Source organism: Sciurus carolinensis, chromosome 2, assembly GCF_902686445.1.
Source record: "Sciurus carolinensis chromosome 2, mSciCar1.2, whole genome shotgun sequence".
NCBI lineage: Eukaryota > Metazoa > Chordata > Mammalia > Rodentia > Sciuridae > Sciurus > Sciurus carolinensis.
Genome location: NC_062214.1, coordinates 84,026,335 through 84,047,719, shown reverse-complemented (window position 1 = coordinate 84,047,719; position 21,385 = coordinate 84,026,335). Strand labels below are relative to the sequence as shown.

At 42.7% G+C, this 21,385-nt stretch overlaps 1 protein-coding gene across 2 annotated transcripts in view; it reads left to right on the top strand.

The window, feature by feature from the left end:
* Thsd4 (thrombospondin type 1 domain containing 4) overlaps positions 1-8,166 on the top strand; it is a 590,727-nt gene extending 582,561 nt beyond the window's left edge. For both annotated transcript variants that reach the window (XM_047539595.1, XM_047539596.1), the window contains 2 exons: positions 342-486; positions 4,504-8,166. In XM_047539595.1, the coding sequence (XP_047395551.1) occupies positions 342-486; positions 4,504-4,646 (288 nt within the window). In that variant the 3' untranslated portion in view covers positions 4,647-8,166. The remainder of the gene's footprint in view (positions 1-341; positions 487-4,503) is intronic.
* Positions 8,167-21,385: the final 13,219 nt, after the last annotated feature.

Below are 21,385 nucleotides of genomic sequence, written 5' to 3'. Positions count from 1 at the left end.
GAATATATATTTGATGATAATAAGGAACTGTTGATTTTTAGATGTAACAATGGTATTATAATTTTTAAGGGTCCCTGTCATTTGGAGCTATAAACTAAAATATTATGGAAGGAGTGATATGATGTCTATATTTGCTTCAAAATAGCTTGAGGAATGGAAGGGAGAGGGTATAGATGGAACACAGCATGAGTTGCTCTTTGGTTGATAGGTGCACAGGAGTTTGCTTTAATATTCTGTCTCCATTTTGGAAATGTTTGAAGTTTCCCAATATCTCTCCTCTCCAGTGTGTGGAGCTGATGGACTGCCAAGAAATCTGACTTTTCCCCTTTGTTGCCATGCAGTGCTCCAAGAGCTGCCAGGGTGGCTTCAGGGTCCGGGAAGTGAGGTGTCTGTCTGATGATATGACCCTAAGTAATCTCTGTGACCCTCAGTTGAAACCAGAAGAGAGAGAATCTTGTAACCCCCAGGACTGTGTCCCTGAAGTTGGTAAGTCCCCTAAGTACTTGTTAGAGAAAAGATTCATCTTTCTTAAACTCTGAAAATGCCAAACCCATGCAGGTGTGTCTGTGACCTCATGCACACTCATGGAGTTCAGGGGTCAAAATACTCTTGACATTGTAAGTTAAATGTAAGTTAAATGTAAGTTTAACTTACATTTAAGTAAGTTTAAGATGACTATTCATTGTAAGTTTAAGATGACTATTCACAGCATAAATGACTATCCTAGCCACCCACCAATAGAGAAACTTCAGCATGAATTCATTAAAGTTATAGTGCATTCAAAGATTTAGTTCTATCATTCTTAAGGTTAAAGTAGTAACATTTCCAACTTTTAATCGTACATGCAAACTAGTGCCACTTGTCATTGAAGAAGAATGCTGAGACCTTACAGTGGATTGGTTGAGCAGGAGGAGGGGGAGAGCCAAGAACAGACAGAGACCATGATGGAGAGTCTGACCAGATGTCTATGTGGCACAGTCCAGAATCTAAAATCAAGAGTGGAGAGATCACAGTGGGAGAGTATAGGCTCCACATGATTGGAGTCCTACAGGGAACAACAGCTCTACAATTCAGAAGGCCCCAACCTACAACCTGGAAATTGAGTCCAGGTCCCTGGAAAAAGACATTGGTTAGGGAAGGCAGAGTTGAGAAATTTAGGCCTCCTTGTGAGGTGCAGTTCATGAGGAATGGTCCTAATCCTTGCAGAGGAACTGAATTACAGTGAGAAAACTGAAGAAGGTAACCTACACATCTACTGGACAAAGAAAGGTGTGAGGTGGGTAAAGATATAACTCCAGAGGCATATTGGATGTCCCCAAACCCCACCATAGTCTACTCAGAATATGTTGCCAGGCTTGTCAGGACTAGCTTCAGAATAGAAATGTGCTGAACCCCTGTGTATTATTCAGTTTTTCATTGCTGTGACCAAAATACTTGACAAGAACAATTTAGAGGAGGAAAAATTTACTTGGGACTCACAGTTTCAGACTTTCAGTCCATGGTCAGTTGGCAGAACATCATGGCAGAAGGGCATGATGGAAGAAAGCTTCTCAACTCATGGCAACCAGGAAACAGAGAAAGAGAGAGAGCAAAGAGCCATATAATCCCAAGGGCACCCCCAGTGACCTACTGCCTCCAGCCAAGCCCCACCTACCTACAGTTACCACCCAGTAATTCATTCAACTTACTAATCAATCAAATGGATTAATTCACTGATTAAGTCACAGCTCTCATAATCTGATCATTTCTCCTCTGAACACTCCCCCATTGTCTATCACACAAACTTATTGGGGGATACCTCATATCTAAACCATAAAATCCTATTATGGTTTGGATCTGGAATGTCCCACAAAGGCTCATGGGTTAAACACTTGGGCCCCAGTGCATCAATGTTCAGAGGTGGGGCTTTTGGAAAGTGAATGGGTCATGAAGGTTCTGACCTCTTTGGTGGATTAATCTATTGTTGAATTCATAATCTGAATGGACTATTGGGAAGTGCTAGAAACTGTAGGAGGTGAAGCCTAGTTGGAGGAAGAGGGTTTTTGGAGGTGTGTCCTTGGGATGATATCTTATTCCCAGCCCCTTCCTCCCGCTCTGCTTCTCAGCTGCCATGAGTTGAGCAGCGTTCCTCTGCCACACCCTTCCACCATGATGTTCTTCCCCACTCAGACCCAAAGCAATGGAATCAGCCAACCATGGACAGAAACCTAAGAAACTATAAGCCAAAATAAGCATTTCCTCCTTTAAGTTGTTCCTGTCAGGCATTTTGGTCACCTGGAAGAAAAACTAACACAGCCCCTTTGTTAGAATTCTTCCGGGTCTTCTAGGTACCTATTTACTCTCCTCGTCTTCATGGTAACATTAAAGGAAACAGGTTAAGGGATCAGTAGGCTGTCATGCAGTGGATTCCTCCTGCTGGGCCAAGTCAGAGGATTTAGTATAGTGACCTAATGTCCTTCCTATCCCAGGAAGTCTGTGCCTGTTACAGAATTGATGCTCTATAGTCGAGAGTGTCCTATGGACTGCAATGACGTGACCAATGAGTAAACATTATGAGTGTGACTATTCCCAGTAGGAGCCAAAAATATAAATACCATAGGAAGAAAATTGGTAAGAAGCATATAAAACCTGTGTAGAAGAATAAATAAATAAGAAAACCATGTAAAATTAAATGTGAATGAATAGAGCAACCAACATGTCCCTGGATGAAAAGATTCAATATTATAAAGATAATAAAAGATGTATCCTGAGTGGAGCTTGCCTTATATATCAGCCACTTTTTGTCACTATAATTAAATAGTCTGAGGCAGGTTAACTTTATAAAGAGTTGTGCTGGAGATGTAACTCAGTAGTAGAGCACTTGCCTAACATGCATAAGGCACTGCGTTCAATTCCCAGCAGCAAACAGAAAGAGAGATTTACTTATCTCACATTTGGGAGTCTCAAAGCTGAGCTCCTGGCATTAGCTCAGTTTGAGAGATGACCTTCTTGCTAACAAAATCCCAAGGCAGCCCATGGCATCACATGGCAAGAGACAGGGAGCATACCGCCTCTGTCTGGTCTCTGTGCCTCTTCTTAAAAAGCCACGAGGGGGAGCTGGGGAGATAGCCCTGGGTTCGATCCCCAGCACCCAAAAAAAAAAAAAAAAAAAACAAAGCCACCAGGATTCACTCATGGGACTCCGTCACAATTACCTTATCTACATCTAATCTCTTTCCCAAGACCCAGCCTCTAAACACCATGCCAGATCAAGTTTCCCAAGTTCTGCTACCACTACAATTCTGGGGATTAAACATCTGCAAAAAGGTGGGGGACAAGCCATATTCCAACTGTGGCAGTTCTCCATTTAGCTATACATGTTATAAAGCTACAGAAACTAAAACTATATAATACTGATACAGGCAGAGGCAGACAACTGTTACACGACAGAATTCTGAAACAGACTTTTTTATGTAAGGGAAATTAACTAGGATAAAGGTTGAAAGTTAAGTAAGTGAGGAAAGGAGAACTTTCCATTGTATTGAGATATATTTTTTTTATAAACAGGACACCTTGAATCTTACATCATGCCATATACAAATAAAAACAAGTGCTTAATAGATTAAAAATCCTAACAGAGAACACACTATAAAAATGCTAGAAAAAAATATATATATATATCTTGGAATCGATTAAAGCCTTCATAAGCTAGACCTAAAACCCTGAGATGTTATTGCTGGTCATGAGAGCATAATAAATTAAAAGGCATTTTCTTGTTTAGGATGTCAAGTCCAAGTTGGAAAGAAGGGGAAAGTAAAGAGGGAAAGGAAGAGTACAGGAAAAATCATGAGAAAATATCCAAAACACATTTTAGGAGAATGTGTTACCATCAGCATAAAACACAATGTCCAGCCAGGAGGCCGAGGAACAAGTATCGATGTAATTACTGTTTGTGCATACACACAAACATGTTCATTTGCATTGGCAACACTGCAGAGCTGAAACCTAATTTAAGTTTGGATCACAAATTGTCCCTTATATTGTTTTTTTAAGGTCTTATTATAAATGCAATATTGAAAAGAATAGTTGTATAAGTTAAGTTGCCTGCTTGTCTCAGGCACACAGATATGGATAATTAAAGATAGTTTGAACTGCCAGATCCTTGGAATTGATTATGCAAGTTTCAAAGCCAGGAATGACTGGCATAACAAATTCGTCTGTTCTGAAGGCCTGTCACTCAGCTGGCCCACATTTGGCAAAGGTTTCTAACTAATAAGATGTGATATGAATGTTTTTTACAACTCCAATTTGGTCGTCTATTTTTGCCCATGCTGTCTCTTCAAGGGGGGAAAAAGAATTTAGTTGTTTACCAATTATGTAAAATCCAATTAAGGGAAAAAGGGAACTACAAGATTAACAAAATAGCAGGAACAGGAAGAAAAGCCACATCCACCGCCTTCCTCTTTGCACTGGTCCAGGCTGCCTCTTGGGCTCAGGTGTCTTGTGTTCTCTCTCCCACTACAGACGAAAACTGCAAAGACAAGTACTACAACTGCAACGTGGTGGTCCAGGCGCGCCTCTGTGTCTACAACTACTACAAGACCGCCTGCTGTGCCTCTTGCACCCGTGTGGCCAATAGACATGCGGGAGTCCTGGGGAGTAGATAACACCCCGCGTTCCCGTCAGTGGGGCAGCATCCCTGCCCTCCTGGGGGCTGTAAGCAGTGTGCCTAGCTGGCTGCCGTTCTACCAGGGGCTCCCTGGCCCAGGACACTGCCAGTCAACTTCATCACCACCCTCGCCTTCGGTCAAGTGTACCACAGGGTACCCAGGAGCTTTGTGCCCAGGATGTTAGAAAGCCCCGGTGGGTCCTTTAATCATCACTCTGTACTGATGACCCCTTCCTTGAGACCTGGCATCTGCTAATGGTGCTCTCTGAAAACCAAGCAGTGGGAAACTCTAGCTCTCAGCCCAACTCCTGTCCTGGTGCTTTGCAAGTAAGCAGACAGGCCACTAACCAAGCCCTGCCTCCTCCCTGGTGCTACTGACTTTTCCGAAATTAGCATCCTTGGAAAGTCAGAGGCAGAACGCTGTCCTAAAGCCCCACCAAGCCTTGCTGAGACCTGCACACCCTCTGTCACCTCAGCCTGGCTGTGCCTGTTTTCATTCTCAAAGATATTAGACTGTTTTCTTGCCTTATGACACAGATATCTCACATTAATGTAGTGCTTCATTGTTTAGCAGGTGTATTTACAGATATTAGTTCATGAGTTGCCACCACATCCCAGAATGGGAGGCAGGAGATAAATAATCATCCCCCTTTATTGACGAGGAAACCGAGGCTCGGCTCTGGTAATTGACCTGCCCTTCAGTGGCAGAACTGAGTGCCTGTCCAGTCACCTGAACACGACCCTTGCCCCACAGCACCTCTACCAATAACCAGCCTGCGACTGTAGAGGTCTTACTTAGGTCTGAAGGATGCAGCTTCATCTCTGACCAAAAGGCTGAGGTTTCCTACCACCAGTAAAGCCCAGGCCTTTGAATTCTTTCCTCCACCCATGAGGTCAAGTCCTCATCCCCAGCATTCAGATGTCTGTTTCCATTTTCCCCACAAAGTTATGGGTCCTGGTTACGGGACTCTGCAGGTTTTGCTAAACTCCATCCTAAGCACAACTGTTCCATGAAATAAGAAAGCGACCAGGAGAACCAGGTGATTGCCTGGAATTCTGGTTCCATTTCAAGTGACAAATCCCTCTGGCCATGGACCTTCCACGTGGCAGAGCAGATTCCCAAGGCACACAGCCCTGGGCTCCAGGCTCTGGCCTTCCTTAGGCACCTCTCCAGGCTCTTCACCACATGGCCAAGTAGAAAATCTAGCTGGTAGGTCCCAAAAAACACCTCTATGTCATACTACCTTCCCCTCCCCCATGACTCAATTCTTACCTCCCCCCAGACTTGACCACCAAGATCCATATTAATGCAGCCAGCCTGGGAAAAGGAGCTGTGACAGCCCCTCCGTATTTCCTGACTCACTTAGCCAACTACATAGTTCCAGAGGCCTTGGATCTAAAGCGGAGTGCAGCACATTTTGGAAAGTGAACCAACTGAAAAGCCAGTTAAGAGCAACCTTTTCTTTTCTTTCATCCATTAAGAAACGTATCAAGATAAATAATTGTAAACTTACAGAAAATTTCTCTTATTTTTGGCCCTGGGCATGTTTCCCTTATAAAGCAAGCCTGTATTTTAGCAACTGTGTTTCTCCCATGAGCTCTTTTACCTGAAACTCTGCCAACTTGATGATCATTTGCAGCTTTGGGAGGAGATAACACCAGCCTGGCCCACAAGGATTCCCACCAGCCTTGGGCCTTCTGAGGGTCTCTTCCAGCTCCTCTTCCTGGAGAGCACAGACACCATTTCCCACAGCATCCCCATATCCCCTGATGCTCATGTGACTCCTACAGCTCCACAGCCCAGCAGAGGCCCAGCCTGCCCTGCTGACCAAGCAAAAAGATGTGAGAAGCCACACATATGGACAGTTTCTGTCCAGTGCCTTCTGTTTCCCTCTTGCCACTTGCTTTTGCTTCTTGTCACAGGGAAGTTTTTCTATAATGCAGCTGCTTCCAGATCTCACTAAACAAGCTGGTCATTTGAAGGATTACCTAGAAGAGGTTTTCTTTACCTCTGGGGGGTAGGACAGATGAATGATTAGAAGAGAAGAAGGCTGATTTTAGCTCCAGTGAAGGAAAATGTTCTAGCCATCAAAGCTGCCAACAAAGCCACCACATCCCAGGAACTCTCTGTCCCCAAAGGAACTTCTCTGTCAAATGGGAAGGGCACATGCCAGTCCTTCCATCTTAGGAATTCTCATGACCAGGCAAGGTCAACATGGTTTTGTCTCTTTGACATGAAACAGTGTCCTGTGATCCTGAATGTTACCTAACAGTTCCTTTAAAGGACAATGACCCTCCCATGAAAACAGCCAGGTAGGAACAAACAGACGTGCTTTCAGCTGGGGAAAGGGCACCTCAGTGAGGGGTCTTTTTATTCTTACAACAAACAATTGAAATGTTCTGGGAGTCTGTTAGTCTTTGGAAGGTTATAGATTACAGAACAGAGGGCTTATTGGCATTTTTGTCTTAGAAAGCCAATTCTTGCTAATTCCCTAGTTTCTTATTCGGGCATCCAAATGCCCTTCTCCCTAGCACAACCCATGTGGTCAGAGCTTTGGATGTTTCCAGACCACTTTCCTGGGAGGAGGAATGAGGATGACTCTCTCCTTCCAGGTGGCTCTGTCTCCTTCCTCAGTCCCATTTTTTCACCCTGTCCTTTCATTACTGCCATCTCCTTCTCAGGCCTCTCCACTTTCCCTTCATTGCCATAATGTGGAAGTGAAATTTTTATCTTAACACTTTTTTTTTTTTGTGCATTGGATTGCCCCATTCCCTGATCTGAATTTTTAAATTAGATAAATCTATTACATGTTTCTCTCAAGCACACACACTCACACACACACACACACACACACACACACACACTAAGCAAAACTTCCAATAAAAATGGTTTGCTTTGTTACTTTCACTTATCAGAAAAGGAAATGATGCCTCTTGCTGCCTCAGCAGAGGCTAACCTGTTCCGTTCATCCTCCTGGTTCTCACCACCACCTGCAGTTCCTGCCACAGAAAAGGAACCTCACAAGAAATCACACTAACTGCAAGACACCTCGTAAACCCGGCCACTAGAGGGCATCAGTTCCCTTCATAAAGCCATACTGGCGTCCATCCCCTGCCAGCTGGTGGGAAAACATGGTGAGGGGGACTCATCCCCACTCTGGGGAGCCACCATGTGGCAGGCATGCTCAGAACTGCCCCCTCTGGCCCTTTGTCTCACTTCTCTAGCCCAGACTTTATTGGGTTTTGTTTTTTCTTTATGTCCTTGAATATGTATCTCCCACTTATTCCCAAAGTGTTTATTTACATTCAGCACTTTTTCTTCTAGAAAATGTGGCTTTATAAAGGGGTAAAAGGGACACCAGCTTAATTTATTTTCATGGATCTGTATGGCAGAGAAATCTAGATGTGATATTTCCTTTCCAAGCCACTGTTACCTGGCATGGTGGCTCATGCCTACAATCCCAGTGACTCAGAAGGCTGAGGCAGGAGAATCTCAAATTCAAGCCAAATTTCCTAAGCCACTGTCTTTTTTTTTTTTTTTTTTTTTTTTTTCCTCTCATTAATACAGCCATTTTAGAGTTGAAATATCAATTTCTATTGTGGAAGAAAGCATAAATGTAGGTGGTAAAAAGAAATACGACTACATTAAGACAAGCTGAATGATCTGTAACCATCTGGAAGGTAAAGACCAACATTTGATCCCTTGCTTACATATAAGACATTTTTAACACAGTTTAGATAGAAAAATAGATGCCCTATCAATAAAAACCATGGACGACATGAAATTGGAAAACTAATGGCTTGGGTAACAGGTTCTGGATCAAGTAAGAGCAAGGAAGCTAGAATAAATCCCAAAGTTTCACAGGTCACTAGGAAGCAACATAAAAGTCTACGTTAGGAAAAAAATTTTATCTACACAAGTAACAGGTGTAAGAGATATAAGAGTTTCAGGTAACTAAGCTCAGTGTGTTGAGAAAGCAGGAGAGAGCCACCAAAAAATTTAACAAAACCCACGATACATTTAGACTACGTAGGAGAAAACATGGGCAAGAGTTTTGTCTTCCTAAAGTGTGTTTTGTCTGTGATCATTAGAGTCACACTTTAGGAAGATTGTTGACCATGTGTAGTATTCAAATGAGAATGTCCAATCCCAGTGAAGAGTGCAGATGATCAGAAACAGCAGAAAGGACCTCCTGGAATGTGCAGCCTGGAGAAGAGACTTAGGCACCAAGAGAACCATTCCTAGGACCAGGAGGTAAAAGTTGCAAGGAGCCAGATTTTAGCTCTTGCATAAAAACCAACCATCCACAAGTTGGATCCTGCTGAAGGTAGAGGGACTATGGGGCAGGTGGTGACTGACCCATCATGGAGGTGTCAGCAGAGGCCAAATGGCCATATGTTGGGATGCAGGAGAGGGATTAAGACATGATATTCAAGATCATTTTCAGGTCTGGGCTTTGGTGACTCTAAAAAATACAGCTTTCTCTGATTCATCTCTCCAGGATGGCAAGTGCCCTAACCCACATACTTCCCCTTCCTAACTTTGGCCACCCTCTCAGCCTTTCCAAGCTCGCTGGTGCACCCCTCCCGTGAGCTGATTGTGGCCTCGTATCTCTGAGCATCACTAGCAACATGGTCAGATTGCCCCCTCTGGTCCTGTGCCACAGAGAAGTGTGTAGGCATCATGTGGACCTCGCTACTTCTCTGGGATCACACATGAGCCTGGCTGAGCCTCCACCAGGCTGGGCTCCTTTACCTACCATCTTTTTCCCACCTCCTCTGCTTTCCTGCACCTTTGCTGGTACAAAATTCTGCACCATCCCCCATTCCTGGTCCTATTCAGACTCCCATCATACTGTGGAAAAATGACCACAAGAGGGTAGAAACTTCCAGCCAACCTTCTCAGCATCTTCCAGACAATGAGTCCCTGACCTCAGTGAGAGAAAATCCATTCTGTTACACAAACAAACTCCCACCTGCCTTGACCCCCGGCTCCCCGCCATCCAGTTTGACAGAAGGATATAATTTGTTATAACTTATTATTTTGTTCTTTGTAAATACAAAATGTTTATAGGAAATATGTATTCTGAACTCTATGTGCAGAATGAGTCACTACACCAAAATAGTTCTATTATTTAGAGTATGTTAATTTTAAAGGGACCTAATAGGTATTTATTTACATATGCCATCCACATTTGTGTAAAATCATCTGATCCTACTAAACCAGCTTCCTGGAATGTTGCACACAATAATGCCTTAGAGATTCTAAGTCCATTTTTACAAATGTTTAGTATACTGATTAACCAAATTCCTTGGGGTTTAAGATCAAATATAGACTGCTCTGCTGTTTGACTCTTCCAAGGGACTTTCACCCCTGGTATTCTACCTGAACTGGATTGCCATCTTTCTGTCTTAAATATTATATTTCCTCATATAATCTGCTTTCTCCTCACCCCCCAACATTTGGAGAAGGATATGTTCCTTGTCTTTCTCGTCCCTTCTTTTTTGCCTCCTCTGTTAGGCTCACCAGCATCTGTTGCTCAGGAGGACTGGTCAGAGCTGTGAATGAGCAGGGTCGCCTGGTAGGATGTGGCAGCCTCCTTGGTTCTGACACCTCCACAGTCCCTGCTGGGGACTGCTGGGGCCAGGGCCTCACAGATGTTCTGTGAACTGCATGACTAAGAGCAAGAAGCCCACTAACTGCTCCCATCAATTCCATGTCTCCTTCATAGTGTTAAATTATTATGTAAGAAGGTGGAGAGTAGAAGGTGAATTATATGAGTAAATACAGTCTGTTTTTCTCTTCAGCAAAAATGACAACTATTTTTGTGTATGACTAATTTATTTTTATTGTAAAAATACAATAAACTGGTTAAAAGATCTGCTTTGTTAACACGTGTTTTCTCTGACCTTACTCATGGTCTATCCATCTTATTTCCAATACCTGCCTCCAAAAAGAAGAATCAAGCCTTTTATAGGCCAGTTGGCTGGTCAGATGATAACTTGGGTGCTCTCCAGGGGAATGGGCCAATTGGGAACAGGACACACCCTTCAACAAAAGAACTCAAGTCTGCTAGTTGACCCAGGTCCTGCACCTTGACTGTGTGTCAGAATCACCTGAGAAACTTAAACACTTGGGCATGTACACCACCTCCCAGGATTGCAATTTCACATGTATTTCCTTAAACCTCCCCCAAGTAATTCTACTGTGCAGTAAAGATTGAGCATCACTCTTCTGCATCAGTCGCTCCATCTGTCACTTGAATTAAATTCCTTCCAACTCCCCTTAACCTGACTTCACCTTGGTCTCAATGTTAGCAAGATGTTTAGCAAGTCTTTCAGGTTATCTTTGTGCAAAATATAGATTATTTGGATCCTAACACTGGCTGAAAGTCATCCTTGACTAGCATGTGTCTGAAGAGGGCCTGAAAGTTCTGTTCTTGACTCTTGTCCAATACAACATTCCACCAATAACTCTCAGAAACATTATTTTACCTAAGATGCTACCTTCTCCTGCTTCCATTCACCTTTTCTATCTAGAAAATGTCCCTTTCTTCTCTATATTTTATCCTGGTAAAATTGACTTAACATAAAGTTCATCATTATGAGCATTTTGAAGTGTTCAATAAAGTGGTATTTAGTGTATTCACCATGTTATGCAACAATCCCCCCAAACTCCATTTATTCTTCAGTGCCCAAATCAGGAGTTTACTGTGTGCCAGACAACATGATGAATACACTAGCTTATCAGATAAAGTTAGAGACTCACAGAGGTTTCCCCCTCCCCAGCCAACATTGGTGGCACTGGGATCCTACAGCTCCACCTAGAGTCTGTAGCTTGTATCATCCCCATCTCTGTCTCCCCAGGACCTGGCACCTGCTATGGTCTCAACATATATTAGTTCTAGTCTTTCTGCACATGTGTTGCAGCCAATGAACTGGATGAAAAAGATGGGGCTGTTTGCCCAAGTTCAGTGTGACCACTGTGACCTCAGACTGACATAGAAGTTTCAGAGCAACCAGTAGGCAATAAGTCAGCTCTGTGCTAAGGACCAGGCCCAAGCATGGACCAGCAGTCTCCAGTTCTGGGAAACACAGGCAGGTTTATTGACCAACAGGAAAGAACCCAGAGGATGGCAACCAGGACAGGAACTGACTGTCTTCAACCTTCAGACACTTCGAGATTGTCAGGGACAGAGGACCAGAACCTGGACACCTCCAACAGATCAGGGCAGGTAAGTAACAAGGAGTCAGATTGGTTCAAAATGAGATGTTCCCTTGGGCTGCGAGTGTGGCTCAGTGGTAGAGCACTTGCCTAGCATGCGTGAGGTCCTGGCTTGATCCTCAGCACCACATAAATAAAAACAAAGGTATTATATCTATCTACAACTGAAAAATAAAATTTTTAAATGAGATGTTCCCAGTAATCAGAGAGACTTAACAGTGGGAAAGATTAAGAGTATCATTGTTTGGATGTGAGATGTTGCCCAAAAGCTCACATGTGAGACAATACAAGAAGGTTCAGAGGAGAAATGATTGGGTTGCGAGAGTCTTAACCCAATCGGTGAATTAGTCCCTGATGGGATTAACTGAGTGGTAACTGGAGGCAGGTGGGGTGTGACTGGAGGAGGTGGGAATTGGGGTGTGGTTTATATTTGTATCTGGTGAGTGGACTCTCTCTTTGCTTCCTAATCATCATGTGAGCTGCTTCCCTCTGCCACACTCTCCTGCCATGATGTTCAGCCTCACCTCCACCCCTGAGGAATGGAGCCAGCCTTCTATGGACTAAGACCTCTGAAACCATGAGCCCTCAAATAAACTTTTTTTCCCTAAAATTGTTCTGGTCACATCTTTTAGTCACAGCAGCACAAAAGCTAACTAAAACAGTGAGACCCTCACAAAATGAGTGATTAGAAAACTTAGGGAAGAGGAAATTTATGAATGTAGATAGTATGTAATACAATAGGACTGAATCTGTATAAAACTTCTTGGTTGTGACTTGGGGTGTGGAAGCAGAAGTATGTGATGTATATGGCAATGGATCTCTTGGTGTCTGCCATTTGCTCTCACGTGTGAGTTGTGTGTGTGTGAGGGAGAGGGAGAATGCACAGATAAGGTGAAATGAATTTAGGTGACCAAATGCCTGTTAATGAAGGGTATACATGATCTTTATACAATACATGTCTGAAGTTTGAATTTTTCCAAAATAAAAAGTTATGGGTCAAAAAAAAAAAAGAGAACACTCACCTTTTGCAATGTTTTCCTAATTTCCTTAGTAAGAATCACCTGGTTTGCTCATTCAGTCAGCCTCCAGGTGCTTCTGCCTACACCAGAACAGGCCTGCAAATCTGCATGGGATTCCAGGTACCAGGTGATCTTTATCATCATTGAGGCCAGGAAACTAATTTGCTGAGCACTACTATGTGCTGGGTATCGTCTAAGCCCTTGAGATCATTTAATTTCATCTTCTCAACAACTCTTTTGCAGCAAGCGTTCTTTTGTGACCATTTTACAGAAAAATAAATTAAGGTTCAAAGAGAATAAGTAATATGACTGAAGACACAGCTATTAAATGGATCTGGCTTAGGTTTTTTTTTTTTTTTTAAGCCTCATTATGTAATGAAATAAAATGGAACTTCAAAAAAAATCATGATGTTGGAGTCCCCTCCCTGCAATCCCAGGGTTCAGTTGTTGAAGTGTTGTTCAGTTATTCAGTTGTTCAAGTATTTTCAAACTTCTCCAGGAAATACCAGCAGGGTCTGAGGGCCCCTAGGAAGAGCGTGTCTAAGTTGGGAACCTTGTTAGATTTAGATGCTGACTCGGGAGGCCTGTGCTAGGGCCTGATCCCAACCGAGCTCCCTGGGGCTGCCGACGCTGCTGGGCCAGGACCACACTTAGAACAGTGAGACTCTTACTGCTTTATGAATGTTGCAGGCTCTGCTGGGAAGATGAGCAAATGACTTCTGAGGTTCTTTATACAACTGTCTTCTGCAAAGTGCAGATTCTTTTTTCTAATTGATTTTTTAATTAAAATTTTTAATTGGCATAGAAGCCTAATTGACTTTTTTTAATCAATTCTTTCTAGTTATATCTAACATGAAGACACATTTTGACATAATCACAAAAGCACAGACTATAACTTGCTCTAATTCAGTCTCTGGCACTTCCCCCCCTCCCTCCCCTTCTCCCTTCCTCTGCTCCCCTCCATCTACTCTACTGATCTTTCTACAACTTATTTATAGTTTTTTTTTTTTTTAATTAGTGTCTCACGGATATACTTGATGTTGGGTGTATTCATATATGCATGTACAAAGGTTCCATCAGATTGATTCTACTCTTCTTCCCTTTCCCAGTTCCTCTTTCCTCCACCCCCCTCCACCCCCTTCCTCTACTGATCTTTCCTCTATTCTAATGAGTTTCCCTCTCCCTTTTTTTCCTTTCTCTCTCTTTCTCCCTCTGACCCATATTTTGGATCAGCTTCCACATATCAGAAAAACCATTCAACCTTTGACTTGGAACTGTCTTATTTCACTTAGCACAATGTTCTCCATTTCCATCCATCTACCAGAAAATGCCATAATTTCATTCTTGTTTAAGATTGAGAAATATTCCATCGTGTATATGCCACATTTTTTTTTTTTTTTTTTTTTTTTTTTTTTTTTTTTTGCCCATTCATCTTGCTAAAGGTCACCTAAGTTAGTTCCATAGCTTGGCTATTGTGAATTGTGCTGCTGTAAACATTGATGTGGCTACATCACTGTAGTATGCTGACTTTAAATCTCTTGGGTAATTACTGAAGAGTGGGATAACTGGGTCTTATGGTGGTTCCATTCCTAGTTTTTGAGGAATCTCCATACTGCTTTCCAGAATGGTTACACTAATTTACAGTCACACCAGCAATGTATGAGTGTGCATTTTCCCCCACATCCTCACCAACACTTATTATTATTTGTATTCTTGATAATTATCATTCTGACTGGAGTGAGATGAAATCTCAATGTAGCTTTGATTTTCATTTCCCTAATTGTTAGAGATGTTGAATATATTTTCATATATTTGTTGACCATTTGTATTTCTTCTTTGAGAAGTGTCTGTTTAGTTCTTTTGCCCATTTATTGATTGGGTTATTTGGTTGTTGTATCTGGGTTTTTGGATCTTTTTTTCTTGTGTGGGTGTTAAGTTTTTGACTTCTTGGTACATTCTGGATAGTAATGTCCTGAGGAACAGGCGGCAAAGATCTTCTCCCATTCTGTAAACTCTCTCTCGCTCTTCATGCTTTTGTTTCCTTTGCTGTGCAGAACCTTTTTAATTTGATGCCATTCCATTTATTGATTTTTCATTTTATTTCTTGTGCTTTAAGAATCTTGTTAAGGAAGTTGTTTTATGAACCAACATGTTGGAATGCTGGGCCTATATTTTCTTCTAATAGGTGCAGGGTTTCTGCTCTGATTTGTAGGTCTTTGATTCACTTTGAGGTGAGAGTTAGGGATCAAATTTTGTTCTTCTACATATGGATTTCCATTTTCCTGGCACTATTTGTTAAAAAAGGATCTTCTCTCTAATGTATGTTTTTGGCACCTTTGTCTAGTATCAGATAACTGTGTTTATGTGGATTTGTCTGAGTCTTTTATTCCGTTACATTGGTCTTCATGTCTGTTTTGGTGCCAGTACCATGCCGTTTTTGTTTCTATAGTTCCATAGTATAATTTGAAATCTGGTACTGTGATGCCTCCAGCTTCATTCTTCTCACTAAGCATTGCTCTGGCTATTCTGGGTCTCTAATTTCTCCAAATGAATTTCAGTACTGTCTTTTTTCTAGTTCTTCAAAGAATATCATTGGTATTTTAATGGAGAGTGTGTTGGCAAAGTCTAGATTCTATCAATCTACCAGTTAACCCTTCTGATTAATGAAATATTGGGACTCTGAGATGGCTTTAAGGCTCTGTGCTCATGTGCTGTGTGTGATTTAATCAGGTCAACTGTGTGTCACTTAGGCATTCATTTGCCCATCCATAAAAGAAAATCTGACTATGCTGGTTTTTCTTTTCTAACAAGAAGTCTGAATGGAGGCAGTTGTTGGTAGTGGCTCAGTAAATCAACAGTTTAAGGGTCAGCTTCTCTGAAGTTCTCTTGGCCCCTTCCTTGTGGTTGCAAGACAGTTTCTTCGGCTCCAGCTATCACATCTGTCTTCAGGAAAAAACATAGGAAGAGCAGTTGCAGTTGCATTTGTCTCCAAGAAAGCAAACATTCCCAGAACCCCGTCCTATGTTCAACATACTTCCTCTTAGATCTTATTGGGCAAAATAAGATCTAATGTGGCCATTCCTACCTGCAAAAGCAACTGGGGATTCCTTTGCCCTGATTTGCTTGAACCAGTCAGGATCCATCACTGGTCTCTAGACACATGACTTTGCTGGACACAATGGGGTTCTGTTAACAGAGAAGGAAGATGGGAACGATGTCTGATCACTGCACCCTTTGAGATAGGAGCCAAAGAACTTCAAACACTGCAGTGTCTGCATCTTCTGCCCACTGGGAAGCCACTCCAACGAAGGTTTAGGCCGTCATCTTCCCTTCAATCAACAAATAGTTACTGAGCACATGCTATGTGCCCAGCACTACTTTGGGCATTATAAATGCATAAATCCCACGGATCCTACAAAATGCTGTGTAACCTAAAACACTTGAAGACAGGGAGACACCTTGGAGGGGCTGGAGTGTTTTCGGGGTGGAGGGAGTGCAGCCAGGATTCTGCAAAGAACAGATTATAAATAGATACTACAGGCTCTCCAGGTCCTGATAGCTGGAATGGGTGATGTGACACAGACTTTACTTCTGATCAGATGGTTAAAGAGCTTACACTTGTAGCATCTCTGTGCAACATCATCCATGTGTCCTTTAACACTCAGAGACCCCTGGGCAACTGGGTACTTTCTGCTCCATTTTTCAGCTGGGAAAACCAGGTATCAGCCAGGTTAGGAACTTCCTTGTAATTGCATAGATCATACATGATAGAGGAACTCGAACGCAAGTCTATCTGGTTTCAGAACTTATCTTGTTCCTCTGAATGGGACTGCCTGTCTCAAAGCATCACACAAACTCATATGTGAGGCAAAACTCCCTTTAAAACTGAATTTCAGCCAGAACTGGCTTCCTGAACATATGGTGTTCATCATGGCAGATCTTTTTGTTGATTATTGTGGCTTCGCAGAGATTCTCCCACTCTCAGACTCAGGACAATGGACCACACACTCCTGTGATATTTACACATATAAATATCTTTGCTTCCAAGGAAGATGCTTCAAGGAATCACCTCTACTTCTATGTCCTGCTTAATATGTACATTCCAAATATCTGTTCTCTAAGCCCAGGGTCAATCCTGTCTAGAAGCGAGCCAGGGACCCAAAAAATTAAATTTGCTTGAACTTGATACCAATGCCAACCTCAAGTTTCTTACCTTGACCATAGAATTCCTGGCTGCTGCTTCCACATGAGCACAAAGGTGCTATCAGGCTGGCTTTCAGTATCATTTTGCCTGGTGGCTCCTCAAAGCTCAGAATCATGCCACTCACAACCAACCCAACTCTCAGGTACCACCCCTGCACACATCTTCCATGGCTGCGTGACAAACCACCTTAACCCAATGCCACCATTAATCCAGCACCAGAGTCAGGTCATAATTCCTTAACTGCCGTGAGCTAAGCAAATATGAAAATAATGCAGCAGAGCACACAGAGAAAAGTGGCAAGGTCATTGTTATTACTTGCCCTACCCAAAACAACTCCCACCATTCAGTTGATTCCTGTCTCCATGTTGTGAAGGGCAACTAAGTTTCAGCAAAGCATTCTCTTATCAATGATGGTTTTAATTCTGTTTTGAAGTTGTGATTTATTCAGTTAGCAACTTCATTTTGATTTTACTATTAAGAGTTACCCTTCAGGGCTGGGGAGATAGTTCAGCTGGTAGAGTGCTTGCCTGGCAAGCGCAAGGCCCTGAGTTCAATCCCCAGTACCACCAAAAAAAAAAAAAAAAGTTACCCTTCAACTCAGAAAGTGCTGGAAGCTCTCAGCTGCTACAGCCTCAGCAGTACTCAAGATGGCGAAGGGTCAGTCATTACCTACCCAGGCCTATCCACAAGAGCACCAAGGCTCCCACGTGGGCTCCCCGCAGGTGCTGCAACCTGGATTCAGAAGTAGTTCAGTTCAGTAGTTCTGGTGGTAACTGCACTGTGGGAGAGCAGCAGGTAGATCTCTGTCCAGAAAATTCCCAGGCTCTCAGGTTCTGGGCATTACTCCTGATCACCACTCCTGAGCTTCACAAGCCCTCGGGCAGCCATCATCATCTCCACTACCTCTCCAAGCACTTTAGAGCTCCCCGCTTCTCGTGGCTGCTGGAAGTCTATTCACCAGGTTCCTTCATTTATCCTGCCCTGATCTGAGCATCTGCTGAGTAAATTGCCCTCTCCGTCCCAAAAGTGTTTGCCTAATCCTGTTGCTGTCATACTTCCTTTTCCTATAGTAAAGTGTAGCATGACAAAGACCCCTGACCAAACATGACTGCAGAATGTCATCAGTGTGTAATAGACCCTCATAAATGATAGGTTTTCCAGGTTTAACCTAACAATTGCACCTTGTCTTGATTCAATAAATGTTCCTCCCGCTCCTTGCTCACCAATTTCTGGTAACCCGATACTTAGAGAAATCACCTGTAGAATTAAAAAAAAAAAAAAAAAAAAAAAAAAGTATAGCCAAAAACTCTGTCTCCATCTCAATAATTCTTATAGGAACATATAAAATCCTGTTTTTGGAAATACTGTATATTTTAATGCCAAGGTCCCATTTTATGATTCAATACAACAAATCCAATTCCATTCCATTCAACACCCATATTCTGGATGTTTATGAAACATCAGGAGTTCTGACACACATGAACCAATGTATCAGAACAAAACATAACGAATGTTCTAATGGGATGGAGATGCCACTTCAATGTTAGACAATGTCTCATGAACCCATTATATAAGCTTCTCCTTAGTTCTTTGGTAGAGAAAACAAAATTGTGCATTAAACAATGGGAAACTTTGCCAGGATTCGTCACTGAGCTTCAACCCTCTACCTCAAGTTGCAAGTGTGTACTGATGATGTTTTCATTTCTGCAACTTCATATTCCCACAAACGTGCTAGAATTGGGAGGAATGAAACATTCTCCAAAGCCAGGAAATCTTCTCTCACAGAATAATGCCTCCATCTAGTGGTCTTTCTGGGCGTTGCAAGTGGGTCAGACTACCCATATTTTGTGATTACTGGTACATTTAAGTTACATCTGGAGAGAACTTGAGGGGTCCTTAATTCAAGTCCTCTGCCCTCACCCAGGTAAGACTTTTACTATTTACTCATTGTAGCAACTCGGAGAGGGGAAGAGACTTGTCCACCCTACCCAGCTAATAAGTAATCTCTTACCCAAATCTCCTGCAATCCTCTTGTCCCTGTTTAGGAAAAGGAAACCTTTCTGCAATCAAAATTCTACCAAGTATAAGAGATCAAAAGCAAGGATGTTCTGGTGGAAGTGACAAAAGGACCCACCCTTGCCAGCATCCTTTGCTGAGCCCACCTTTAAACCCGTTGTCACATACCAGGGGCTGCTTTTCTGGTCAACAGAAACATCACTGGAAACTAGAGAACCATATCTGGGAAAAGAGCATTCCAGTCTCAGAGAGGTTTTTACTTTGTCCAGTTTTCTGTGCCAACCAGATAAATCCCATCTATTAAAACGCATTCTCCTTATCAACTATCAGCAATTCTTTGTTTTCACGCCTTTCTTCCCATAGTCTCTAAATTGGTTTTTATTCAGTTGCAAGTAAATGTGTAGATGGAATGGCCAGCGATGCAGGGGAGTGGGCAGCAGCATGCAGAGGCCTGGTCACTGGCGGGAGCAGTGGACACCAAGGGGCAGGTCGACCCTCTCCTGCAGGAGCGGCAATCTGCAGGGACCCCAGGCTGGCTAGCTTGCATCCACGCAGTCGCTCAACAGGTAATTATCAGGCCCTTCGACAAGACACAAGTTTTCTGCTCTCATAAAGCTTGCGTTCTCGATGGAGGTCACAGGCAATCATGAATGAATGATGGTTTCTGATCATGACTGGGATGTGGGGAACTATCGGGGTTGAAGAGAGACCTCGGAGCCTGTGTTGGAGTCGGTTGGAGAAGGAGGGAAAGGACATTCCAAGTCGCCAACACCAGGAGTAGACAGAGGAAGCCAGGCACTCCTTCCCCGGGAGCACCCGCGCCGCTCTGGGAGAGGGCACTAAGACACGCAGCAACCAAGGCGCTCAAAGCCCGCGGGGCCTCACACACGGCATCATAGCAAGGTAAGAACTGTCAGTGAAGACAGACCTAGGATGGAGGTGGTGGGAGCAGAGGTGGAAAGGAGCAAAGACTTGGGGAGTATGTCCGAAGTCATCTACCGGATTTCTTGTTTCATTTTATTATGTAAAATTTCAATTGCAAACAAAATTAGAAATAACAGATATGGATAAAATACAAGTACTCCTCATGCTCATCAGCTGTCAGCTTCAATTGTTCTCAGTTCACTCACCTCCTTTCATTCATTCATTGCCTTTTAACTTTGTAAGCTTCAAAAGCAAATCCAAGACACTGAGAAACTTCTGTGAGTACTTCAGGATAAGTCTCCAGCAGATAAGGATTCTTTTTTATTAAATATAACTGCAATACCATCATCATAGAAACTAAAGTGCTTCGATTGCATTTGTTTTAAACATTCTATTTTCAAAACACTTTTACATTTCCATTAAAGGAAAAATACTTTAAACTTCACTGTCTCATGCAGGAGGCTTACCTTAAGATCATGTTCTAGGAATAAATGATGAATCACACACACACACAAAAAAAAGATAGGTCACAAATTTACTATTAGAAGTCACCTTTGGGATTAGACTGCCAAAGCCTAGCACCATGGTAAAGCCTATAATCCCAGAGACTGGGGATGCTGAGTCAGGAGAATCTCAAGTCCAAGGCCAGCCTGGACAATTTAGCAAGACCCTGTCTCAAAATTAAAAAATAAAAAGGACTGAGTGTCCCTGATTTTAACTCTCAGTACTGATGATGATGCAGAGTTCATATAAGAAATTCTGCCTAAATAGTGCAAAAAAGAAGGGACAGCTTTTGTGAAGGCCATGTATTGGGAAGAAGTGTGCCGTGTTCAGGGATCCTGGAGACCTTTGTGGCCAGAGCAGGGTGCAGCTGTGCCACCAGGACCATCCTATAGCTTATGTCTTAGGGAGAATTGCTTTGAGCATGTGCTTTTTCTAGAATGTCTTTCTGAAGAACACATCCTTCATCTCTGTGGAGGGACACTGGACATGCGTTACCTCAATTTAGCATTTTTGCCAAGTTAATAAATAGAGCTAATAATATATATCAGAAAATAGAACTTACTTTAATATAAAAGTCATGTAGGAAAATATGCCATGTCACCTTTGAATACTATTCATCTTAAGAGTTCCATTTGGGAAGTTTCTTTAAATCCTTGCAGCTGTCATGGCATTATCTGGGACTTCAAGAACAAACCACAATAGACACAAGTGCAGTGACCTCCTTGTGCCAGCACGGCATATCTCAGCCCTCCATAACCACGTGACAGTCTCACCCCACATGTGCAATCCTGCACACAGATGCATACACACAATGCAATTCCCAGTCAAGCCCAGTGCCACCCCAG